General features: G+C 48.1%; 1 protein-coding gene across 1 annotated transcript; it reads left to right on the top strand.

The window, feature by feature from the left end:
- Positions 1–883: 883 nt before the first annotated feature.
- Positions 884–26436, top strand: LOC143436472 (bromodomain-containing protein 4-like). The gene is given in 25 exon segments (XM_076920858.1): positions 884–938; positions 941–997; positions 1000–1166; positions 1168–1185; positions 1543–1575; positions 1577–1660; positions 1663–1738; positions 1741–1865; positions 1867–1917; positions 2755–2848; positions 2851–2882; positions 7535–7636; positions 7638–7688; positions 7690–7746; positions 8707–8906; positions 9316–9611; positions 10608–10718; positions 19452–19504; positions 19600–20008; positions 20546–21154; positions 23390–23764; positions 23863–23993; positions 24107–24312; positions 24395–24635; positions 24915–26436. Coding segments are annotated over 25 exon segments (3702 nt in total). The 3' UTR covers positions 24984–26436.
- Positions 26437–26657: the final 221 nt, after the last annotated feature.

Raw genomic sequence — 26657 nt, 5'->3', positions numbered from 1 at the left:
ATGGGAATCAGTCCTGGAAGATGCCAGGCTTGTTCATTAGAAAGAAAATTGGGAAACTCATTAGAACCTCCTCCTTCCTCCTCATATGGTTCCTGGACAGTGCTCTACAGCCTACAGAACTAGAATACTTTTTCTTCCCTACCTCCCCCCCCCCCCCAGGGTTTTATTGACATAGCCCAGGCTGGCCCCAAAGCCTTAATCCTTGTACCTTGGACTCCTCACTTCCAAGATTACAGGCTTTAAAGACTTGTTTTATAGAGTGTTGGGGGTTTTTTTTTTTTTTTTCTTCTTCTTCTTCTTCTTCTTTCTTCATGTCATTCCGTCTGCATGTAAAGGATTTGGCAGTACAATCCTTTGTTTTTAATTCTGATTTGGTGTGCCATGTAACTATTTTGTGTTGGAAGTTATGGTACAGTTGCAGGGAAACAACCTGGGTAGTCAAAATTGTCCACTAGTCCCCAGTAGTTCTGAGCATTGAGATCAACCTAGTTTTCAGAAACTCTGCAAGGCTGGCTGCTGCCAGATCCTGCCAAAAGTACTCTGAGGAAATGAGGGCAGCTGTTTGGATTCCCAAGGAACATTTTTCGATTTTCCATGTGCAACTTTGGTGCTAACACAGTCTAAGTTTTCTACTTTTTGCCTGGGCTTCCCTTCTTATGACAGTCTGTATCTGAGTGAGGAGTTGCCCACCAAACACCTCAGGAAATGTAGCACGATACTGCTTTCCTCTCAACCTGGGGACATGGGGATATGTTTGTGGCACAGTGATCCTGGATTGTTCCAGATGGTGGATAATCTTATCATTAAACAAACCTGTATTGGGTGTTTTGGTCAGGTTCAGCCAGTGTATGCTAGCATATTTTTAAATTTTCCTATCCTTTTTATGATTGGTAGGGCAGCAAAGCCTGGTGTATCCCCGGTACCAAACACAACTCAAGCATAACTTCTCCACAAACCCAGACGCCTCAGCAGAACCCTCCTCCACCTGTGCAGGCCACACTCACCCCTTTCCTGCTGTTACCCCAGACCTCATTGCGCAGCCTCCTGTTATGACAATGGTGCCCCCCCAGCCACTTCAGACTCCTTCACCGTACCTCCCCCCCGCCACCACCACCACCTGCTCCAGTTCCACACCTGTGCAGAGTCACCCGCCTATCATGGCGACTTACCCCACAGCCTACGAAGGTGAGCATCCTGGGCACTGGTGGAGTGCTGCCACCAGAAACGGTCTTGCAGGATTCTATTAGTTGTTTCTTCTATGGGCTGTGTGTTCAAGCCAAGGAAAAACCTCTTCAGGCGGTTCTATGGCCTCTAAGGGAGCAAATACTCTATTCAGTTTTGTGTTTTTTCTCCTGTTGCTGGCTGGTTCTATTCCAGCTGTGGAGAACAGTGATGTGTGACAGGGTCTCCATGCAGTTACACCTTTGGGCCTGTCCCTGAGTATTGGGATCCTAGTCAGGGCTTGGTTTCAGAGTGATCCCTGAAGAGCAACTGTACCAGCCAGAGCCTCTGCTTGGACTTTTGTGCCTGTGCTCATGGCAGACAAAGAAAGGGGTGAAGAGGAAAGCAGATACCAACTACCCCCCACCACCATCGACCCATTCATGAGCCGCCCTCATTGGCCCCAGAGCCTAAGACAGCTAAACAAGTTCTGGGTCCGCCTCAGCACGGGAGAGCAGCAGACCTGTGAAGCCCCCAAAGAAGGATGTACCAGACTCACAGCAGCATCCAGGGCCAGAGAGAGCAGCAAGATCTCTGAGCAGCTGAAGTGCTGCAGTGGCATCCTCAAGGAGATTTTGCCAAGAAACATGCTTGCCTATGCCTGGCCTTTCTACAAGCCTGGGATGTGGAGGCACCTGGTTCTGGCACGACTACTGTGACATCATTAAACATCCCATGGACAATGAGCACAATCAAGTTAGCTACCAGGACCCTGGGATGGTGGTCAGAAACAGGATTTCTCCTAGACTAATCCAGTAAAGTTTTTTGGTGCCCCCTGCAGGTTCATTGTTTGAAATGAACACTAACCTAGAGTGCTTGGTTTCAGGTTTCTGCCTCTTTTCCTTGGTGTAAAGAGATGTAAGATGCATACTCCAAGGCTCCTCAGTGCCCCTGTACTTCTTTGCACCTGGCAGATGGTCTAGGAACGCTGGGTACTCTGGGCTTAATGTGTTGGGAAAGAAAGCTTTGCTCTTTCATCTGTAGAAGGCACAGCACTATCTACTAACATCATCACCAAAGTAATTTTATTTAAGGACTTTTATAATTTTCTTCCTGGAAGTAGAAAAATCTTTCTCAAGAACAGGAGACAATGCTGTGTCCAACTTGTATTCTTTTCTGTATCTTCAGTACAAGCACATGCAAGATTAGAACTCTTGTTTTATTTTCTCATCAGTTCTGGTGTAATCTTTTCTGGGATTCTGTGTGTTCAGTTTCCCTTTAGACATTGTACTGACCTCAGTAGGTAAGCTTGGTATGAACATCATTTCCTAGCCCTGAGACTTGGCAGCTATATCTCCGTACCTGTCTTGTGCTGAGAACTGGAGTGATAGCCTATTGTTCCTCTTTATCCCCATAATCCATACTCTATCCTGGATTCGACTGAGAGCCACTAAGAAGCCACCTTGTTTCCACAAGTAGCCATCAGTGTGTGTGTGTGTGTGTGTGTGTGTGTGTGTGTACACAAACACACATATACACACAGCATTCAAACACGAACAGAAATGTCTAACTAGGACCTTTTTGTATTTGCAGTCTAAACTAGAGTCCCCCGGGGTACAGGGATGCCCAGGAATTTGGTGCGATGTGCGATTATGTTCTCTCAACTGCTACAAGTATAACCCCCCTGACCAGAAGTAGTAGCCATGGCTCGAAAACTCCAGGTAGGCTCCCAACGTTAGGCCAGAAAACCTTGTCTAGGCCTTGGCAGGTAGTTATTCTGTCACTTCACTCATAATAATACAGTGGGGCTGGAGGAAGTTTTATTTTTGTTTGTTTTTTTTTTGAGATAAGGTCTCTCTTATGTAGACCTGGCTGTTCTGGAACTCTCAACGTAGACCAGGCTAGCATCAGACTAGCAGAGATCCTCCTGCCCTACTCCTGAGCATATGTAACTCACCGAATACATACATTTAAGTTAGGGTCATTATCTTACATGTGAGCAGCTGGTTCTTCTGTTTGTCTCTCTCTCCCCCCCTCCCCCAAGCAACTGGGGCGGCTTTTATTTTAAAGAAAGGTACGTACCTAAATTTACAGAGCCTGTAAGGTGCAAGTGTTTTTAAACCATTTAGCCATCTCTATATGCCCAGACCTGCCTTTTAAAACGAAACATATAAGATCTTAATTCCCAGCCATTTTTCTTTAGTTCATGGGTTTGCTACTCTCTCAGGTCAGTGGTCCTGCTATTTGAAGGGCGGTTATGGTTTGGTTGTGGGTCTCAAGACGTCCTTGGGTCTGCTTACATAGCAATCTCTAGGTGGTCCCAGGGCAGAGATTTTGCAAAGCTTTTGGTGACTCATTGATCTTTGTCACACAGAGGTCACTAGAACTTTAGTGATTCCCGCCTGCATACTATTTTGTTAGTGTGTCACATGGAGCATCTTTTTCTCCTTTCACCAGAGTTAAGGCATTTTTGACATTTAGTTTCTGTTGATGGGTTGCCTTCAGTTCAGAGAACATGTTAGATTCATCAGGGTAGCTTTACTGTTCTTTGTTGTTAGTGTTGACCTGGCTCTTAAAATTCAATGCATAATCAAATCTATTGGGATTTGTTTGTTTGGTTGGTTTTGTTTGTTTTACATTTATTTGTATGGGTGGTTTGACTGTGAGATGTCTGGGGCTTGCAGAGTCTAAAGAGGGTAGTAGATCCTCTAGACTGGAGTTTAAGCTTCCAGCCTCCTTAAAGGTGCTAAAGACCAAAGAATCTCCTGCAAAACTTCCAGTGCTGTAACCACTGAGCGATCTCTCCAGCACCTGAAAGGTTGTGTTTGGTTTTGGTTTGGTTGGTTGGTTTGGTTTTTGTATATGTTTAGTTGGTTTTTGGTGTGTGTTTGTTTAAATCTTCCTTAGTTTTTTGCTTGTTTGTTTGTTTGTTTTAAGACCTGTACTGGGCTCTAGCATTCCCTCTCCAGTTTGGTGTTATTTATCCTTTGGCTTCATTTTTTAAAAAAGGCAGCCCTTTCACCATTTATATTTGCTTTTACTAGTCTTTATGTGGGATTTGGGCTTTTAAATTTTGCTACAATTTTTTAAAATATATAAAAGTGAATGTATTTGAACTATACTCTTGTTGTCTATTTCTGGCTAGTCCTACCTCTGCATTCTGAGTGCTGGAATTAAAGATAGGTTAAACTACTCAGCTGACTGCAATTCTTAAACAGACCACCAAGTGGCAGTGTACTTGGGTCTTGGACCTCTCCTCTTGCTCACTGTTTCTTGAGAACCCAGGGTAGGGTTTGCCCATTTTTACTCCTGTTGCAGAAACTGCAGAGTTCAATTCAGATACCTGCCAGCAAGGAAAAATAACTGTCTTGAAGACTTACTACTAAGAAGGGAAAGAAAAAACACTATGTCTAGCTGCCCCCCCCCAATCTGATTTTCTTTTTCCTGTCTTTTCTGATATTGCCACTATTTCCTCTTTATAATTTCTACTCTCTGAAGGATTTGGCTTTACATTTTGGTGTCTTGTTTAAAGTTTTCTTTTGTGTACCCTTCTCCTCTTAGTGGACGAATCTGTTCCAAAGCATGTCATTTTTATTATGATCACCAAGCTATCTGTCTCTTAGCAACCTCCAAAGATGAGTTCTTCATAGGCATTGACTTAATAACAAGCTTGACTTAGAGGAGATGGCTATTTTCGAGCGGAATCCACTTGAGGCAGGGGTGGAAAGTTCTTTGCATTATCTTAGTGTTCTTTTGCCAGGCAAGTTTTTAGTCTGGAAGGCAGTTGTCTTTTTTAGCATCTTTGGATTTCATATTCTTTTTTTACAAATGTCCCCTATCACAGAATACTATAAGTAGACAGAAAGGGGACACAAAGCTTTTACTTTGTTTACTTCTTTAAGAAGTATTGGGGGGGGCTGAAGAAATGAGTTAAGAGTGCATTCTGTGCATCACGAGGTCTAGAAATTTGGATCTCAGAATCTGCATAATAAGCCAGGCATCCTGTACATGCTTATAATCCCAGTTTTTAGGGGGATGAAGAAAGCAGCATGACTAGCCCTTGCTACCTTATTATCTAGCCAAGAATACATGAGCCCCAGGTTTCAAGAGAGTCCTTTCTCAAAGAAATAGGTAGCCAGACAGTGGTGGCCCACACCTTTAATCCCAGCACTTGGGAAGCAGAGGCAGACAGAGTTCTGAGTCGACGCCAGCCTGGTCTACAGAATAAGTTCCAGGACAGCCAGGGCTACACAGAGAGACCCTGTTTCGAAAAACAAAAATTTAAAAATAAAATAAAAAAAGTAGACGATAAAGGAGGACACCTGATGCCCTCTTCAGGTCTCTATGCATACAGGTATGCATGCCTATTTTCTCTACATAGGCATATGCCCACACAGATACATACATGCAAAAACAATTTTTTAAAAAGATTCATTCATTTCCTTTATTTGCCTGTTTGCTTATTTATTATGTATGCAATGTTGTGCCTGCATGTATGCCTGCCTGCAAGTCAAAAGAGGGCACCAGATCTCAGAAATAGATGAGCCACCATGTGGTTGCTGGGAACTGAACTTAGGACTTCTTGAAGAGAAGCTAGTGCTCTCAACCTCTTGAGCCATCTCTCCAACCCTAAACACAATTAAAAAAAATTTTATTGAGGCCAACTTAGGTTTTTTAATTAGGCTATACTGCAGGAATAGAATTTACTTGGAAAAGTTATGTAGAAAAGGATCTTCTTCCTTTTCCCCTTCATTTCAGAAGATTTATAGTAACTGTGGCCCATGTGCTTACAGGACTTTAATATGTTGAGGGGTGGTCACAAATTCCTTGTGATTGTAATTGTTTAATAGGGAGAAAGAAACTGGAAAGATATTTGGCTCCTGTTTCAGGTCCCAGAGGCAGGCAGGTTTTGTTATGTGTGCATGCTTGTTCAAGCTTCATCCCAAGCATATCTGAACTTTCAATTTTTGTACCCTAAAATTTTACATGGATTTCTACTTCCAACCTTGGCTTCTGGGCTGGTTCATCTGACACTGTGGCCTCCTAGCATCTGAATTTGTACTGAGAGGACTTTTATGTTTTCTTTATTTATCACATACAGCCTAGCCAAGGTAAGCCTGCTCAGTATTCTGACACACACATGCATGCATGCATGCATGCACACAGTTTACCTACATGGGATTGACTCTCTGCATATATGTTTTGTGACACCATCAATATTGGATCCTTACTGGGACTCCTGGTTACTCTGTTGTTGCTCTGTGTCATGGAGATCCTGCAGCTTTGGATCAGCAGGACTGGCTCAAGTGTTTGTATATTATACTGAGTTTGGGATGGGCATACTCAGTGCCCTGGATGTGAGCCTGGGAGGTAGCTGAGCTGGTCAGCACACTGGCTATCTATCCCTTATTTGTACTACCAGGGTGAGTTCTAGAGAACTCACTCCAGCTAGGCCTCCTCATGCCACTTCAGCAGGAGAGTCAGGGACAGCTTTCATGCCCTCCGGTGCTCACTTGTTCCCAACATCTCCAAAGCCAGCTTCACTGTGCTGCCCAGTCAAGGCTACTCTCCCAAGTGCTGCAGCCTGGAAGAGGTAGGGGAAGGGGTAGGTGTGGTTGGAGGGTTATTCCATTCTTAAAGCAGGTCTTAATCTTTCTGGGAAGCTGTGTCTATTCTGTGAGTTGTTGGATTGGCTGTGGAGTCCCCACCATGGGGGAGGGGTGCAGATTGCCAGTTGGTTGGCTGTGTGTGATATGATTTCTAGGAACACGGGCAGGGAATATTGCTCTATGAGTTCTGTAACTCCATGTTAACTGTCTCAGGTAGTGTGAGAGTCTCTTAAAGTGTGTTTCTGTGTTCAGGATACCTGTGACTTCTGCTCTGATTGGTTATACCTCACGAGGTAACCCTTCCCTAAGCCTGTCGTAAGCACCCTACATCACTAGCCAGCATTTCTAGAGATTCATGAGCCAGGGGCTTGTTCAGTTACATACATGGACCACTCTGAGTAATAGGGAGGCAGGTGCAGGACACATGTACACTCTACTGGGGATACTCAACTCAGAGCCTTTGCCAGTCTTTCTGTATATAGGAGCCAGCGAAACCTCATGTCAGAGAACCTGGTAGGAAGGAGGTTGGGAATGTTCTCTGGGGATCTTGATCATGAGCTAACACTTACTGAGCACCCTCAAATTAAAGTTTTCAGAAGACTAGTTTTTTTACTTTGGTAACTGTTTCCTCCAGGGAATGAATAGCAACATCTCTTTGTGTGCACAAAACAGAGATATATTTATCCTATAACTCTTTTCCTGTTGATTTGATCCCAGGCATTCCTGAGTCTGAGTACCACATAAGCATGGCTTTTTCTCCTCAGGATGTGTTTGAAATGCGCTTTGCCAAGATGCCTGATGAGCCTGAAGAGCCGGTTGTTATGGTGTCCTCCCCTGCAGTGCCACCCCCTACAAAGGTGGTAGCCCCCGCCCTCATCTAGTGACAGCAGCAGTGATAGTTCCTCCGACAGTGACAGTTTCCTCTGACGACTCCGAGGAAGAGCGAGCCCAGAGGCTGGCTGAGCTCCAGGAACAGGTGAGGGAATCTGTGGTTTTATGTACAGAAGCCAGGATAGTAGTCTCTCACAGGTTTCTAAGAGATGTTCTTAACACTACCTCTTTAAAGATCTCCTTGTGGCATTTCCTCTTTCTCAATGGCATGTTAATCCTATAGATGTATATGCTGTGTGTTTTGAGTAGGAATGAGATATGGACATTTTCTATGAGACTAGGCTTCAGGATCCTGGAGCTGTTTGCCTATAATAATCTTACCTTTGAGTTAGTCACCAAGCCCTAGGACTAAGATAGCCAGGAGATTTAGCATCTGTCAGGTCATTCCATTCAACTTCTCTGTTGTGGAGGACTGTAGCACTCCTTGGAGATCAAGGAGTGGGTAAGCACTTTAGGGATCTCGTTAATGTGGCAGGTTCATGGCTGGAAGCCAGCATGTCCTCTGCTTCTACCGTACCCACAGCTTAACACTCAAGTATAAATTTGTAGCATGATACAGAGCCATCCTCCAGGGTTTAGGTAGTGGGAAGAACATTTAGTCCTGGTAGTAGGGGGTTAGTTTGCATTTGAGGCATGTTCCCACTTTATAACCCTGGCTGGCCAGGAACTCAAAAGAAGAGATCCACCTACCTCTGCCTCTCAGATGTGGGAAGGGACTGATTATAGGCCTGTGCCATCATGCCTGGCCTGGTTGTGATTCCATTCCTCTCCTCTCCTCTCCTCTCCTCTCCTCTCCTCTCCTCTCCTCTCCCCTCCCCTCCCCTCCCCTCCCCTCCCCTCCACTCCCCTCCCCTCCCCTCCCCTCCCCTCCCCTCCCCTCCCCTCCCCTCCCCTCCCCTCCCCTCCCCTCCCCTCCCCTCCCCTCCCCTCCCCTCCCCTCCCCTCCCCTCCCCTCCCCTCCCCTCCCCTCCCCTCCCCTCCCCTCCCCTCCCCTCCTCCCCCTCCCCCTCCCCCCTGTTCCCCCCCATCCCCATTTGCTCCACAGCTCAAAGCCGTGCATGAGCAGCTTGCAGCCCTCTCACAGCCCCAGCAGAACAAACCAAAGAAAAAGGAGAAGGACAAGAAGGAAAAGAAAAAGGAAAAGCACAAAAAGAAAGAAGAAGTGGAGGAAAATAAAAAAAGCAAAACCAAGGAACTTCCTCCCAAAAAGACAAAGAAAAATAACAGCAGCAACAGCAATGTGAGGTCTGTGTTTCTCAGGTTTTCTATCTTTGGGAGTGGTGATCCCAAAAAATCCTTTGTAGGGAGGAAGACCACCCTGTTGGCTTCCGTCATCAGTCTGGGTTGGTGCCCTATCATAAGCTCTTAGTCGTTCCTTCTCCCTTAGTTTTTTTCCCTTAATGAGCTTTGGTAACTTACTGCTTGACCAGAGAGGGTACAGTGGGCAGCTGTCATGCAGCTACAGCTTCTGTAGCCTGCCAAAGTTACTCTGGTCTTTCTGATTGCAAGCAGCCTTAAATCCCATTCCTTATTGGGTGTGGGAAGCCAAACAACGCCCACCCTGCAGTATACACCTAACCACATACATTCTCAGGGGGTTGTGCAGTTTTCCTCAGGGGACCCATTCTTAACTGTATATATCATCCCTTCATAGCAAGAAGGAACCAGCACCCACGAAGACCAAGCCTCCTCCCACATATGAATCAGAAGAAGAGGACAAGTGTAAACCCATGTCTTATGAGGAGAAGCGGCAGCTAAGTCTAGATATCAACAAGCTTCCTGGTGAGAAGCTAGGCCGTGTAGTACACATAATTCAGTCAAGGGAGCCATCACTTAAAAACTCCAACCCTGATGAGATTGAGATTGACTTTGAGACCTTAAAGCCATCTACACTACGAGAGTTGGAGCGATATGTCACCTCTTGTTTGCGGAAGAAAAGGAAACCTCAAGGTATAATCGAACTCCTTCCCATGGAAACCCTCAGTTACCCTCTTCTAACTTAGCACTCTGCAATGAAGCCCCACTTCCCCCCCACACATACAGTTATGCGTTTAGAAACCTCAAGAATGATACTTCATTAGACCCTGGATTGTTACTCATTTCTGGATCTCTGGTGGCTGGCTGAAACCTACCTGAATCAGCTGGTTTTTTTAGCCTTGCTCTAAACAGCAGCTGTTTTCATCTCTGGTTGTTAGCCATACAGTCTTCTCCAGAAATGATCTCCCACCTGTGTTGAGGTGAGGCCAGGAGGGAAGGAGTGTCTGGATGTCCTATTAGTGTGTGTACTGATGTTCGTTCAGTACTGAGCCTCGATTTGCTAGCAGAGGTGACACCTACCCCATCCCTGCCATCAGCCTTCCAGATATCTCTTCCATCTTATATATGCCTCACATTGGCCTGTAAATTTCCCCCTTAGTACTAGAGGGTTTATTTAGCTTACGATGTATGTCAAAATATTTTATATACTGCTTTCTTGGTCCATGCTAACTTCTAGGTCCTCAGAACTTTGTTCTGAATCTGATGTTTGGTGACATCATATGGGCTTTACTTTTGCAACTTAACAGGAAAGCTTTGAGAACCCTGGAGCTCTTCGCTTGTTTTTGCTGTGCTCTGGACACAGCAAATAACCTATATGAAGAAATTACTGCTCTGCCTGGTCTTCTGAGTCCATGAGAAACCATTCAGAGGGTGTTATAAAAGAGCTTGATGAGGCCTTGAAATTGTAGCACAATGCTATGTTTCAGCTAGTGTGTAGTAGGCTACCAGTCAGAACCTTAGAGCTACTCAGGATCTGGGTTGGTAGTCATTGTTAGGAGCAGTCTTTAAGCCTACGGGGTTCAGACTTCCTACTGGTCCTTCCTCTGGGTAGTTGGGAATACACTGTGGCTAACAGCAACTGTCTGGGTTGGTATCCTTTCTGATACAGTTCTGTTACTTGGGTTGCAGCTGAAAAAGTTGATGTGATTGCTGGTTCTTCCAAGATGAAGGGCTTCTCATCCTCTGAGTCGGAGAGCACCAGCGAATCTAGCTCCTCTGACAGTGAAGACTCTGAAACAGGTTAGCTGGCTCCTGTTTAAGCATCTTATCAAACTACCCCACTCATCCCTGGTACTATCTCAGTCCCTTGTCTAGCCCAGAGTTGATGGCCACTGAGAACTGCCTGGGCTCTTCATGATAGCTTCTCCCTGCAGGGTGGCAAGATGCCCTGTGTAGCAGCACTCTGTTCTCTCCATCTGGGTAGTGGGTAAGCCTTGAGGACTGCAGGTGTTGGGGCCCCATCCACCTTGAGTTGGAATGTCCCCACTCTCCTTCCAGTATTCTGGCCTTACAGTTGGCATGGGAACAAATCTGGCACATTTCAGCAGATTAGAGCCAAGCCACCTATAGTTGACAGCCTGCCTGATCAGTCTGTTTTGAGTTCTGTTGTCTGTAGCCTGAGCTTGAACTATGGAAATTGCCATTTTCTTCTTCTCCACAGTGTGCTTACTGCTGTTTTGTGTTGTCTGTTCCCAGATCTGCTCTAACTACATTTATGTCCTGCTCTTCTACTGATCCCTGTGCTCTGTGGGCCTATATAATGGTGTTTAGTTGCTTTTTTCGAGCACCAGTTACAGAGCTGGGGGTGAGGGCAGGTGGTAATGATGAGAACAGGCTGCCTTCCCAGAGGTGCACTTTTTTTTGTTGTTCTCGGAGGAGCGGGTGCTCCTATTGACCTCAAGGGAAAGTAGGAAAGAAGGTACAGTGTACCTAGGTTGTCTGACACATGGCTCATGTGTGTTACCCCTGGGCAGGTCAGGTTCCATTTGCTGATACAGTCCACCTATGAGCCAGCCCTGGGGGCTCAAGTGGTCTAGGATGTATGAAGCTTATAGTTAGAAGTGAGCCTGTGGATGAAAAGGCTCCTGGCAGTCTTCTGTGGACCTTTAACTTGTGGAGGAATGACCTGATCATGTCAAGGAAAGGCAAGGCTCCGTTACAGAAGCAGTGACGAGCTTTGTTATTTCAAGCTGCACATACAGAGACTGGAGTTAGGGGGAGAAGACATCTTGTGGGCCATGGAATAGGCTTGGGCCTTCCCAGGACAGTTATTTGTACTGCCTTGTTTTTGATGAGCAGTGTATTTACAAAGAAAATGTAATGCATTAAATGGTTTGTTCTGCGTTTGTTCTGTAGCATGTGCAAATTAGCTGGTCTCACAACTCCCCTATATATTCTTCTCCCTGTTTATTCTAAAATACCTTGCCTTGCTTTCCCATGAACCAGCAGGGGGAGCTGCATCCTAGGCCTGCTGAGAAGGGCTGGCCCTGAGCCATTCCTTGAACTGGGGCTACCGCCTTGGGCAGGGTGAATGGGGTGAATAGATGTATTCTTGGGGCTCCATTAGCATTCTTGGTGGCCACTGACTTTTCACTTTCATTGCCAGCCAAGCTTTAGATTTGCCTTTCCTCTGTTTTCTTTCTCTTTTTGGGGGGATGGTGGTGGGGCGGGGGACTGCCTGTATTTTCTAGATTGTTCCTCCTAAGATTTTGCAATCTTCTAAGAATCCAAGTGTTCAAATGATAATCCCAGAGACTGACCCTGACCTGATGCTAAACATCTTGGCTTACCTTTGGGATCTTAGAGGACTGTGACCCCTCGCACACAAGTATTTTGAGCCACTGCCCCACAGCCCTCTTCTTTGGGTGGTAGCCCTCCTATGGTGGTCCCACACGAGTGCCCTGCATCTGTCTTTCCCTGATGGCTGTCATGACATTTCCAGCAGCTTTTTTGCTACTGCTACAGAGAGAAGACATTTTTTTTTTTTTTTCCTAACTGGCCTCCTCACTTAAGTAGAAAGCTTGTGCAACAAGTAATCTGAGAGTCCTGGGAACAGCTGTCCTGGCGGGAAGGAGGGTGGAATTTAAAGTCATGGAGCTGCTGACCTGCAGACTTTTAGGCCTTGGCTATGTAGCCCTGACCACTTTGGCCGCCTGGGCTGAGAGGCTTCCCTTCATTTCAGAAGATACCCTTCCCACTTTTGCCTGGCTCACACTTGACTGCATTCAGACCACTGGTTTGTGTTTCCTACTTTGTACAGAGTACTGTGTTGTGAGGTTGTTGACAGTACTACTTAGGACCTGCTGAAATTTTGTTTTAGAGCTCCACATAGGGCACATATGCACACGCATGGACATGTGTATACACCAGTAAATGTCACACCAGTGAAACAGCTTGTGTCTCCTCATGCCACACAGACACTGCACTTTGTGGTATTTGGGGTGCAAAGGTAGGCAGATCCTCTAGCAGCTGATCTCCTGGGTTCAGGCAGCCCAGCAACCCCAACCTCCACAGCAAATAGTGCTGCCATGGCAGGAGATGGTGGGAGACAGGGTAGACATGGAAGAGGTTTCTCTTTGGTCTTTGGGTCTAGTTTATGTTTTTCATGTTCTTATTTTTCTACTTGAATTGAAGCTAACATTTCTCATGGGACCTATTTTTGTCACTTGTACTAAGGGTCAGTTCTATTGGCATGGCCCCAGTGACACAAATCATCTAAAGCACCTGAAGAGAAGCACCCAGTAGAGGCTAGAAGGGTGTGCAAGGATACATAGGGTTAGACCATGCTGCAAATGAGTGGGTGGGTGCTTTACTGGCTGGATTTCAGCCACTGTGTAATCTTTCTTTCTCTGCAGCGGCACCAATGGCCCTTGTTGACATTTCTCTTGAGCTGAGTTATTTGTAGTTGGACTGTTTTGTTTTTTATTTAGCTTTGATTCTAACTTGAGTCTGGAACTGCTTAGGAGTTCAGTGTTAGGATAAACAGAATAAGGCCCAGATACAATTCCTTTCACCTTCTACGAAGTCTTCAAACTTGGGCTAGGCAAGTCAGGGTAAGACACCGTGACTCTCCTTTCCCATTACTCTTCCAGTCACCAGCATAGGATCAGATCATCCCTCATAAGGGGTAAGGGATGTCCTAAGACTGTTTTAGTTCTCTCATTATATTGCTAATATCTGGTTCTCCTCATATATTTTCCACAGGTCTTTGTGAGTTTAGGTAGCTATATGGCTGCTTATGTGCATCCTCTCTGGAGCCACCCCTGTAGCGCACCTCAGGCTGGAATGGGTTTGGAGCCGTACAGTGAGAAGGCTCTGGGACTGCAGCCTGTTCATGCAAGAGCACAGTCCAGCTATTTTAGTCTTACTTCCTTTTCCCAGGATTGGAACATGTGGGTGTTCCTTAATAGCTCCAGGGTAAAGAGGAATGCATGGTGTTTTGGAAAGGCTGGAGCTGGGAAGTTCAGACAGGGGCCATAAGACACACTCTAGAGGCTCCGATCAGGAAGCCAGCCTCAGCTCCCTGGCCCCAGGATCTTTGAGAGATTCCCTTCAGGGGTATAGTGATCTTGCTGCCAGAATGGGACAATTACTTCAGAAAGGGATAAGGCCCCTTGAGAGTAGGAGTGTGCAGAGCCAGGTGGCACCACCTCCAGAAGCCCAGGAGTTTGAAGGGATTGATTGGGGCTTCCCTGGGGTGAGGGCCAGCTTTGTGGAATGTGGCCTACAGTAAGAGGCTGAGTGGGCGGAGTTTTCCCAGGCATGTTCTGGGACTAGGGATTGTAACATTTATAATTCCAGCAGCGGCGCCACTCTGCTACATGTGGGAACCAGTCCAGACCCCTCTCTGGACCAGAAGCCATATTGGATGTCCTAAAAAAAGGATGCAAAGGACAAGGCCTTTTCTCTTTGTCCTTCTTCCCCTCAACAATTGCTGTGCCACCAGTTCCGCTTTTTATAGTTTCTGCTTTGGTTTTGGAGATGTGGAAATAGACAGAGATGGCTCTGCTCTTTGCCTTCCTCAGTGGGAGGTGTTGCCTCCTTTGTTGGGGGCTTTTCTTCCCTGACCACACTATGAGAGAGGGTTGGTATTTTGCTGTTCTGAGAACAGTTAGCTGATTCCTGGTGACTTTGACACACCTGGCTGGTTAGATAGCTTGGAGACAGGAGGTGCCTCTCATATGTAAGAGGGAATTTAGGAATAAAGAAACAGTCAGGGCACATGGAACTCATTAGCAGAATCAGTTTTGTTTAGAAGTGCAGACAAACTTCAATCAATTTTAGAGACTTCTACATGTACTGTGGCCTTTCTGTGGTGTAGATTTATCCATCCCTGCTGAGGCAGGCCAATCAAGGATGGGGCTCTTGGTTTCCAACAAGGTCCTCTTGTGCCCTTTCAGTCACTAGGGCACAGATGCTGGCTCAGTCTGCAGTTCTTCTGTTCTTGTAACTTGAACGGTACATTCCACACCATTCTCTCACACTGGTTTCTTTCTCCCTCTATGTAGGTCCTGCCTAATCATTGGACACGGACTCTTAATAAAACGGTCTTCAGTTCCAGATTCCTTCCCAGCGAGCTATAGCTTAAGTCCATTTTCTTCTGTGAAAGGGACAGGACTCCATCAAGTTATGGAATTGCTCAGAGCCCTGGGCCTATCCCCCCGGGGTGGATTAGTCATGTCCAGCAGCACACACCTAGTCTCACCTTCAGGAAGGCTGCCTGCCTGGCCTGCTGCCTGGGCCTCTCTGTACAAAGACTGCCTGGCTATCCTGCCCAGCCTCCCTGGTCATCTGGGGTCCTCTGGGTGGGTGGCATCTCCTAGAGGGTGATAATGATCCTCCTCTATGCATACATGTGGTGCTGCTCTGTGTGCAAAGCCTGATCACAGTGTGTTTCCTCTCTCTGTCCCTTCCATCTTTCTCTGAGACTCCAGACCTTGCAGTGACTTTAGCCCAGGAAAGCTAATTCACCCTGAGGATGAACATTTTGACCTCCCATGTGGGGCCACCCTGGTTAGCTTGATCAGATGGAAACTGTGACCAGCTTTAGCTGGCACATAGCCTCCTGGATTCTCCTTTAGTCTCTGTTGTTCCCATAGAGCACTAAAAGTTCAAGGGGCCTAGTGGATATTTCCCCAAGTTCTTTGGTCTTCTCTCCTCATCACATAAGTAAAGTACCCTTCCAGGTTGTTGGTGAGGGGCATGCAGGCACATTGGAGCCCACTGCCAAGCCAGGTCAGGATCTGGGACATGGGCAAGAGGCTACTTGTGAACTGCCTACAGTGCCTCTCCAAGGTCATGGCCAGCACAGCCATCCTCATCGTTAGCTTCCTGTAATGGCAGCAGCTGTTGAGGCTAGAGCAGGCAAGGATAGGCCATATCATCCAAACCTTTCCAGAAACAAACCAAAGTAGGCTGCTTTTTTGTTTGTTGGAGTTTGTTTTGTTTTTCCTTCCCTAAAAACTGGCCCTGGCCCTTTTTTGATCACAAATCTAGCATCTCACCAGAAAACTGCCTGACATAAAAAGCCCCATTTTAGTGGGTTCTTTCTGTCCTTTTTTTCTTTTAAAATGTGCCTTGTTTGTTTGGCTTTGTTTTTTGGGTTTTTTGTTTTGTTTGTTTGTTTGTTTTTTTGAGACAGGGTTTCTCTGTGTAGCCCTGGCTGTCCTGGAACTTACTCTGTAGACCAGGCTAGCCTCGAACTCAGAATAAAATGTGATTTTATACACTTCTCAGAAGACTGTCTCTGACACATTGAGGCCTGGCTTCCCTGGGGCTAAAATGAGGCTGAGGTGGTGCTGTGCCCCTTACCAAATTCCAGAGTTCCAGTATTCAAGGGCTGCTTGCTGCCCTATATCTGATAATGGCCTTTGGGTCTCAGACTCCCTAGAACATCCACTGACACACACACCCCCCATGATGATGCTGAGTTTCTAGGCCATTCCAAGTCCTCTGTGTGTCTAGCTTCAAGATTGTCGAACGTACTATTTTGAGCTGCCCTTTGGCCTGTGCCTGACATATTCCCAATGAACTTGGCTTGGCTGGAATTGGAAGGAGGGGAGGCTGCTTGCCCAGAGACTCCCACAGGACAGTTTGGGAAAGCTGTTGGCATTATCTTTCTGGGAAGATTTTTGCTCTCTTGGACCAAATGGTGGCCTACATTCCCACAGTATCTTGGCTATGTGCCGTACCTGCCCCTTTCAATACCCTGTCTACACATGTGCATACACACTGGGCAGCTTGCCCTCGAGAGTACACTTTGCTGTCCTGAATCCCATCCCTGGCTATGTGGGCCTACTATGTGATAGGAACACTCATGACCTGTTGAACTTGAAAGGTCTTTAGCCTTAAACTACCAATTGTACTTGGTATCCTAGGAATACAGCTAGAAAGGACAGTGTCCCACCTGTTTTTCCTTGTTGGTAGTCTTCTGTTCCTGGGCAATGGGAGGTCCCCTTGGAGAGCGTTAGTATACCAGCTGACTGTGGGATCTTACTGGGGTGTCTGCAAGGACGGGGGGGTGGGTGTGCTTCTCTCCTCAATTGCCTTGCCCTCAAACCTGTCTCCTCCATTCAAGTGGGGCTGGGCTGGGGTTGAAGAAATCAGTGTTTTAATCAGAGTTTACAAAAATCATTTTACTTTGTATAATACCATCCTATGTAAAGATGAAATTTGTGTTGGAGTCTAAGATTGTTATGGAATAAAGATCACACAGTATTTGAGGCCATCTCCATGTAACCCTTTCTAGAGAGTTTTGTGGGGGGTGGGGTGGGGCTGGTGTGTCATGAAGCTGTACACTTCCTGTCTTGTCTTCTGACTGGTAACCCACCACAAGGCTTGGGTGATAGGAGCTGCTTAGGGCTGCCTCCACAACATACTTGAGCTCCACCAGTCTCACCGGGGCCCAGAGGGCTGCCGAAGATGAGTCCCAGAGTCCTCCTGCTGTGGTGACCTTTGCAGTGCAGCTGAGGTTTCCCAGAAGCCCGTTGTCCACTGCTCTTGGTCCTAAGCCTAGGCTTGTAGACCCTAACTTAAGGCAGGTGATGAGAGGCAGGAGACATTTATTCCTTTTATGTAAGTAAGAAAACAATGTTCAATGTTATTAGACAATAGGAAGTAAGCCCCATTCCTTCCCAGACATCTCCCCACTCAGTTCAGCATCTGGGTGCTACCTCCAAGGCTTTTCCAAATCACACTTGACAATAGTGGTTCAGCTTCATCTCCGAGCATCTGTATATGCTGAGATCCCCTCGAGTATAGTCAGCATTTTTGTAAAGCAGCTCTCCCCAGATCCCTGTCTGTCACCCTTCCCACTCCACCCTTCTTACAATGACACCAAAAATGCTAATCCAAATGCTATCCAATGGCTGTTCCAGCCCCTCCCCAACTACTGAATTATTGGCTCTCTAGCTGTTGTGTATCCTCGTCATACAAATCCTTCTGGTGTGAGATCTCCAGCTAGTGCTGTTTCTACATTGCAAATAGCCAAATGCCATGCCCTGATTCTACAAATCTATCCAACAACCCCCTTTTGAATGTCTTCTTGTATGAAGCTCTCTTACCAAATTTCTTCTACTGACCCAAGGAGTTGTGAGAGAGAGCTCTGCTTTCTGGCATCCAAATTTGGGGTTCAGCCTTGGGTTCTCATGTGCCAGGTATCCTCACTTGCTGCCCTTTGTTATTTGTGTGAGGACATGCTTGTGGCTGCTGAGGTCTGTGTCTGTGTTTTGTCAGTCCTGCATGGAGTGGTGAGCTTGCAGGGTACAAGGGCCCATCATTCTGTTGGTAACATACTGCACCTCAGGGGCCATGCCTTTCACAATACTTGGACAAAGCTGTGAGCTAGCATTGACACTACCAGCAAGAACTGGTGTTCTGACAGGGTGCTTGGGAAAGGCCAGAACAAAGACAAAAGTAACTCCTCCTGACAGTAGCCTGAAAGGCTCTGTACCATGGGGCCCGGCCTCCAACCTGGTTTATTGGCATTTGTATTGTTTGTCAGCCCAAGAGTACTGGCCAAGGTGTTATCCCTCCCCTGGAGTATCTGGGCTGGTAAAAATTCCTTATAAACTCTTATAGTGGAGGCAGAGGTATGAACATAGGTTTTTAACCAGTTTAACAGAGAAAGGCACATTTGCACACATAACACACTGGCTTCAGCTTTTAAGGAGCCAGGACCACCTTGCCTTTTTTCTGTGCACATTGACTGTCCAGAGAAGGGTCGCTGACATCTGTCTTGTCCAAGGAAGAGAAAGGGGGCCAGTGCCATCTTTTTGGCAGTGAGCACCTGCCCTGTTTGTTTGCGGTCATTCTGGGGAGGATGTCTTGCTTCCCTGTTCCCCAGAGGGGTCCCATTCTGTGTTCTCATTCAGGGTCACTTTCCTTTTCCACTCTGTGGCTCTGGTCAAAGTTATGCTCCATGGCAGGATCACTGATCTTTCTCAGTCCCAGCCTCAGCTCCTTAATCTGAGGCAAGGACTACCTCAGTACACAATTCTACCAGAGACCCTAAATTGCTGACTCAGCTTTGTGGCCCTGAATGGTGGTCCTCATTTTTTGGATGGAGCCTTGTTCTCAACTGGTTTCAACTGGGGTCATTGCAAATATCCCAAGTTATTCAGAACATGACAGGTTGTAATACAGAATGTGCTGACACTCTCATCCAAGATATGGCTCACGAAATGGTAAGGTCTCTAGCGCTCAAATTCTGACCTAGCCAGGGCCTTGCCCTTTACTTGTGCCTGTGGTCTGGAGCTTGTTGAGGCATTTTTCAGGCACAGTTCCTTGGGAACGCTACAGGGAGATGAATAGGTGACACTCTACACATCTTTTTCTCCCTCTGATGACCCAATTCAGATGCGTTTTCAGTGTTACCAGCCCTTGTCCTAAGTGCCCTATGTCCTTGTCTTCTGCATCCAAGGCCAATTGATGATCTCCTCCCTAGAGTCTCACTACCTTTTCTTTTCTCTGCAGAGATGGCTCCCAAGTCAAAAAAGAAGGGGCACACTGGGAGGGACCAGAAAAAGGTATGTGCTTCAAATCTTCTTCAGTGACAGCTGGCCTCTCAGCTGAGAGGGTACTGTGGATCTAACGTAGGCTGATTTCTCTCATCTGACATCAGCCTGGGTGCCTCTCTGTCTGCCTGCAGCATCATCATCATCACCATCCACAGATGCAGCCAGCCCCAGCTCCTGTGCCCCAGCAGCCGCCCCCACCTCCACAGCAGCCTCCTCCACCCCCACCTCCGCAGCAGCAGCAACAGCAGCAGCAGCCACCCCCACCCCCACCGCCTCCGCCTTCCATGCCACAGCAGACTGCCCCAGCGATGAAGTCCTCGCCCCCACCCTTCATCACTGCCCAGGTACCCGTCCTGGAACCACAGCTACCAGGCAGTGTCTTTGACCCTATTGGCCACTTCACCCAACCCATCTTGCACCTGCCGCAGCCGGAGCTGCCTCCTCACCTGCCCCAGCCACCTGAGCACAGCACTCCACCCCATCTCAACCAGCATGCTGTGGTCTCTCCTCCAGGTGAGCCATGGCTATCTCTCCCTTTGTCACCTCGGTTCTACTGCGTCACAACCAGTTACTCTGAGCAGCCTGTTAGCTTCAATGATTGAGTCAGTTACTTTTCTGGGACACAACTGATATGTAGTTTAATTCTTTGGGCCAGGCATTATGTTAGATCAACAAAGATTGGACCTGTCTGCAGCCCTTTGTTTAGGGCATGGAGGAGACATACTCATTCTCCTAAGCAATCCTCTGGAACTTGGAGAACATGGATGGGAGGGAGAGACAGAGAAGTGGGGATGCTTACCCTCTTGCCAAGCTGATGGAAGTCTGTGAGCAGATACCAAAGGCCTGTAGTGAGGCCTGAAGGTCTGTGCAGAAAACCAGGAAAGGTCGGGGCATAAACTATAGGCCTTCTGAGAGCTGTCTTACTACAGAGTGGGAGAACAGGTGGTCAGTATAGTCTAGACAAGGTCAAGATAGAGCAGAAAAGCCAATCCAGAATCAAAGTAACTGAAGCCTCACGTCTGTGTTGTCTGTGTGTGTTTGTTATTCCAGCTTTGCACAATGCGCTGCCCCAACAACCATCTCGGCCCAGCAACCGAGCTGCTGCTCTGCCCCCAAAGCCTACCCGACCCCCAGCTGTGTCTCCTGCCCTGGCCCAGCCGCCCCTGCTCCCACAGCCACCTATGGCTCAGCCCCCCCAAGTGCTGCTGGAGGATGAAGAGCCGCCTGCCCCACCCCTCACCTCCATGCAGATGCAGTTGTACCTACAGCAGCTGCAGAAGGTGCAGCCTCCCACACCACTACTCCCTTCCGTGAAGGTGCAGTCCCAACCCCCACCGCCTTTGCCGCCTCCGCCCCACCCTTCTGTGCAGCAGCAGCAGCAGCAGCAGCAGCAGCAGCTCCAGCAGCAGCCTCCACCACCCCCACCTCCTCAGCCACAACCACCACCCCAGCAACAACACCAGCCCCCACCACGACCAGTTCACTTGCCATCCATGCCCTTTTCTGCTCACATTCAGCAGCCCCCACCACCCACAGGACAGCAACCCACCCACCCACCCCCGGGACAGCAGCCACCCCCACCACAGCCTGCCAAGCCTCAGCAAGTCATCCAGCATCACCCATCACCCCGGCACCACAAGTCAGACCCCTACGCAGCCGGTGAGTAGTTCCTATTCTTACATTGGGGGGAGTCTGGAGCTGAATTTACTGTCTCATTCTAACAGTGCACTGTTAGTTGTGTTCCAGGCTTCAGTGGATTCAGAGCCAAACCCTGGGAGACACTGTGTAATTGGAATATCATGCCCCTGTTTTGTATTAATCAGGTTATATTTATGTTTTATATTTATCGGGTTTCTGCTTGTCTTGCTCACAAGCAGAAATAGTTTATAAAAAGACCTCCCTTGACCTTAACTCCCTCTAACTGGAAGCCAGGAGCTAGTCAAGGCATTTATCTACATATTCAGAGTCAGGGAAGGTTTCCTGGAGGTGACCGTGAGTTAAGTAATTTAGTGAACTAGAATTAGAGAATAGTTTGGGAATAGCCACTCTCTGCACTGAAGCCTCCAAGACCCAGGTGGCATTGGTTGGACCGTGGAGGTGACTATGGCTGGGACTCAGAAGCAGAATCCACTCAGGAACCCTGTTCTTCTCTAGCCTAGTGCAGACTTCCCATTCTTCAACAGTGTCGTTTGAGCCATACCCAGGCTTCAGTGGTATGCACTTTTAAGAGTTGAACTAAACTACGTGACTGCTTTAAAAAAGTAGGGCTGTGACTGTTCCTATGTTTTACACAAGCTACCAAGTGGCCAACAAATTGTGGCATGCCCTGAGCTGAGTGCAGCTGTTGGTTCTCTCTGGGAAAAACTAGAGTTGGACATGGCCACCCAACTAGCTATGCTGATCTCACCCTTTGGAAGGAAGGTGGTGAACTGGTGGCAGGAGAATCAGCTTTGGGCAGCCTAGGCCAACAACTTCGGACCTCCCTCTGCTTTCTCTTAGGGCTCCACCTAAGCTCCTGTAGGAGTCATGTGAGTTGGAACCTAGCTGACAGCTCACAGGCCAAAAACCAAGTTGTCAGAGACTCAGATGGGCATGCAGGCAGTTCCCAGAACCATTCATTCCTGAATTGCTAAGCCAGCTCTCCAAGGCTACCAGCAAACCCATAGGCTAGAGAGTCTTCTGTTGTTCAGATCAGCCTTACCAGGTGCACTGACACAGGCAGTAGACTGTCGCAGACATTTACCTGTGAACTACAGACAAGTGGAACCAGGGTGGTCACTTCCAAGGGAGTCCTGATAAGCTGGAATGTAGGAAAAGAGAAAATTGACAGGATGCATCCTACTGGACTTTGCTACTGGCCCAACAGTGGAGCCAAGGATCTGCCCACATAAGATATTATGGTTTTCTTTGGGTCTGCCAAAATAGGTGTATGAGTCTGGAGGAGAGGGGATATTGTCAGAGTAAGAGTTCCTAAACTAGCTTGGTGGCTTAGAAGTGGAACCTGGAGACTACTCTGGACTGTAGCTGGCTGAGCTATGACAGGTGGCAAAGCCCCTTTCTAGCTGGGATTTAAGTAGAGAGCAAACTGTATGAGAATGGATGAGACTCGGCTTCTCCAGTTTATACTATATACAAAGCGCTCCGTTTCCTCGTGGGTACAGCTGAGTGTCTCCTTTGCTGGCACGGGACTCTTGTAACATGTGCTGGGTGCTTAGGTGGACACCTAGCTTCCTTAGGCAGGTAATAGACTGACTGTGAGCCCTGGGACCTGTTGTACTTGCTTTGTCCAGGTCCGTCCCAAGTTTTCCTGCATTCTGTAGGATGGGCAGACTGAGCTAGGAAACAGCATTGGGAACAGCCCACCTTCACTCCAGGGCTTAAGTAGTCACGTTTCTTCTGCAGCCACCCAGACTACAGGGAAACAGTGAATTATCTGGTTGAGTTTTTAGAATTTACTGATATCCCTTGAATAACCCAAGTTAACTTCAGAGTCTTCTGGGTGAAAGGTGAAGGTGGGGGAAGGGATGCTGTTTAAAAAGCTCTGGCATCCAGACCACACGAGACCTAATGTGTCGGGCACATGTTTAACAAAGTTTCTTGGGTAGTACTGAGGTGCAGAAGGACCAAATTTGAGATTTAGTTAGCACCTCAGGACTGTAGAAAAGCTTTTGTGCATCCAGCATAGAAGCATAACTAAACAGGCTCTATATGTCAGTCCCTCAAAGAAGGAAGGACATGTCTGACCAGGTATAGTAGATACTGAAGGTTTCCATACTTGTTTGGACCACATGATATATTCTTTGTACAGCCTGATCTTCCTTTTATTACTCTCTTCTCAAGATGCCAGTGGCCTATATACCAGTTCTCTGACTCAGTTCTTATCTGTTCTCCTAGGTCATCTTCGTGAAGCTCCCTCTCCGCTTATGATACATTCCCCTCAGATGCCACAGTTCCAGAGCCTGACCCATCAGTCTCCTCCCCAGCAAAATGTCCAGCCTAAGAAGCAGGTAAAGGGCAGGGCTGAGCCACAGCCCCCAGGGCCAGTCATTGGCCGAGGCCAGGGATGCCCACCTGCCTCACCGGCTGCCGTACCTCTGCTGTCCCAGGAGCTGCGCCCACCTTCAGTCGTCCAGCCCCAGCCCCTGGTGGTAGTAAAAGAGGAGAAGATTCACTCACCAATCATCCGCAGCGAGCCTTTCAGCACCTCACTTCGACCAGAGCCCCCCAAGCACCCAGAGAACATCAAGGCCCCAGTCCACCTGCCCCAGCGTGAGTGTCCTCCCTGCCTGTACCTTTGTTGGTAACCTATACACCATGAGCCACACCTTCCCGGTGACCCAGACTCACATATTACTTATAAATTCTAGGGCCTGAGATGAAGCCTGTAGATGTAGGGAGGCCTGTGATCCGGCCTCCAGAGCAGAGTGCACCCCCACCAGGGGCCCCCGACAAGGACAAGCAGAAACAGGAGCCAAAAACACCAGTGGCACCCAAAAAGGTAAGGCTGGTGGCACCTAGTGTTCTGAGGTCCTCACCGAGGTGACTTGGGTGCGCATAAGCTTCCTGCCATGTCCTGTGCAGCAGGCCCTCACTTGACCTCTGCTTATATAGGACCTGAAAATTAAGAACATGGGCTCCTGGGCCAGCCTGGTACAGAAGCATCCGACCGCCCCATCCTCCACAGCCAAGTCCTCAAGTGACAGCTTTGAGCATTTCCGTCGTGCTGCTCGGGAGAAGGAGGAGCGGGAAAAGGCCCTGAAGGCTCAGGCTGAGCATGCAGAGAAGGAGAAGGAGCGGCTGAGGCAGGAGCGCATGAGGTGGGCTGGGGTCCATGCAGGGCACTGGGGCTCCCAGGGCCATACTGGGCTCCAGGCTGACCTGGGGCCCCGCTCTGCCCAGGAGCCGAGAGGATGAGGATGCGCTGGAACAGGCACGTCGAGCCCATGAGGAGGCACGACGGCGCCAGGAGCAGCAGCAGCAGCAGCAGCAGAGACAGGAGCAGCAGCAGCAGCAACAGCAGGCAGCTGCTGTGGCCGCTGCCTCCGCCCCCCAGGCCCAGAGCTCCCAGCCCCAGTCTATGCTGGACCAGCAGAGGGAGTTGGCCCGAAAACGAGAGCAGGAGCGGAGGCGCAGGGAGGCAGTGAGTAGGGGGACCTGGTGGGAACCTTTGGGCAGGAGTCCACCTTGAAGATTCTGGGAATAAAGGTTCTAGGACCTAGGGAGGGAAGAGTAGGCAGTGAGCACAGGCCTGCTGCTCTATAGCAGCCTGGTCTGATGAGTTAGTTCACCGACAACTGGATTTGAAAAGGTCCAGGATGGGTATAAGGGGACAGCAATTTGGAGCTGTGCACAAGCAATACGGGGAACGGGTGGAGCAGGGTACCCCAAACTCAACTCTTACTCTTTCTTCCTCCCCCAGATGGCAGCTACAATTGACATGAATTTCCAGAGTGATCTTTTGTCAATATTTGAAGAAAATCTTTTTTGAGAGCACCCAGGTGACTTCGGACTTTTTCTGGCAAAAATGTTGACTCTCCATAGTGTTAGGGCGGCAGTGGAAGCAGCAGCAGCCAGGGATGGCTCTGGGCCTGGCTCTCCTGCATGCTATGCCCGGGGCAGGCCTGACGGGCAGCTGAGGATCGCAGAGCCCATCTGCCTTACAGCCAGCCGGACAGACGTCCTACCACATGCCACCCCCTCAGAGGACGTCGGTTCACAGCACGTCTCTATGAGTCAAGTGCCGGCTGGACCTGAGCCTGCTTCCCCGCGTGCGGGGCAGAGGCCTTTCTCTGCGCCAAATGTCTACACAGTATACACAGGACATTGTTGCTGCCGCCACCGTGACTGGTTTTCTGTCCCTGAGAATATGACGTTTGTGACGTCCTACCCATTGGGAGTCCTTCACACCCCAGCCATCGCTGCCCACTCCCAGGAGGTCAGGGCAGGCCTGTGTGGACTGGAGCAGCAAGGCACTGGCCCACCCCTTGCTGGCACTGACTTTGCCTTGAACAGACCCTCTCCCCTCCCCCCACAAGCCTTTAATCGAGAGCCGCTCTCTATAAGTGTTCGCTTGTGCAAAAGGGAATAGTGCCGTGGAAGTGTGTGTGTCCATGGCAGTTTGGACAGAGGTGACTGTTCACATGTATGGACAGGCCTCGCCTGGGGAGTAAGGCCACCAACCAAAGTCAGTTCCTTCCCACCTGTGTTTCTGATTTTTTTTTTCCTATATATATATATTTTTTTGTTGTTGTTGAATTCTATTTTATTTTTAACTCTCTCTTCTCCTCAGACACAGTGAGTGGCACTGCTTATCTCCAAATGGTGTGATGGTCTCCTCATTGAGCGGCAGCTCCCACTGCGCTGTGGGTAGTGTGTGACCGTGGCTGTACTGTATAGTGAACATAGTTGGCATACCTTTGTTTGAAGTTTGTTGGTGACTCCACCAAACTGGTGTAAAAAAGACAAAAAAAAAATCCATGAACCACCCAACACACACAAAACAATCCTGCTTGTATTCAGTTACAAACTTTATTAGTCTTATTTTTAATTATAAAACCAGAAAGCTGCAATTTCTTTTCCCTCTACCCTTTATTTGTTGGCTTCTTTGTTTTTTTAATGTCAAATCTGTTTGTTTTTACCAAGAAAGGGAGAGCCTGGGGAAGGCTCCAGGCCCTAGTGGGCTGCACCCTGACGGATGCAGAGGTCCCCACCCAGCACCTGGTCAGACCAGCGCTGCGCCCTCCTTCCTATTAGTAGTGTTGTTTTGTTTTTAAATTGGAGCCCCTGGTGAGGTTACATGTGCCATGAGAACCCAGTCTCGCCACAGTGCTGGTGCCTCGGTGTTGGCCAAACTCTGGAGTCACTGACTGCTTTGACTTTCATGTCGTGAATATGCATTTGGTCTGTACTGATCATGGAATAAACACATCTCTCTTTTTTAATGCTGGTGTCTCCCTGAAATTTCTTTGTGAACCAACTAGGTATTCTAGTTTACTTAGGCTAGGCCCAGGTTCCCAGGCACCTTTGTGTAAGATTTACCAACAGTGGGCGCAGAGCCACTCTTTAGTAGTGGCCAGTCCTGCCTTTCCTTTCCTGGGCAGGAGCTTCTTGGGCTTGAGTTCCTACAAGCTGAAATTGTAATAGGGAGCCAGACACCCTGTGA

This window comes from Arvicanthis niloticus, chromosome 22, assembly GCF_011762505.2.
Source record: "Arvicanthis niloticus isolate mArvNil1 chromosome 22, mArvNil1.pat.X, whole genome shotgun sequence".
NCBI lineage: Eukaryota > Metazoa > Chordata > Mammalia > Rodentia > Muridae > Arvicanthis > Arvicanthis niloticus.
Note: the sequence above shows the minus strand (reverse complement) of the source record. Positions and strands in the feature narration are given on the sequence as shown.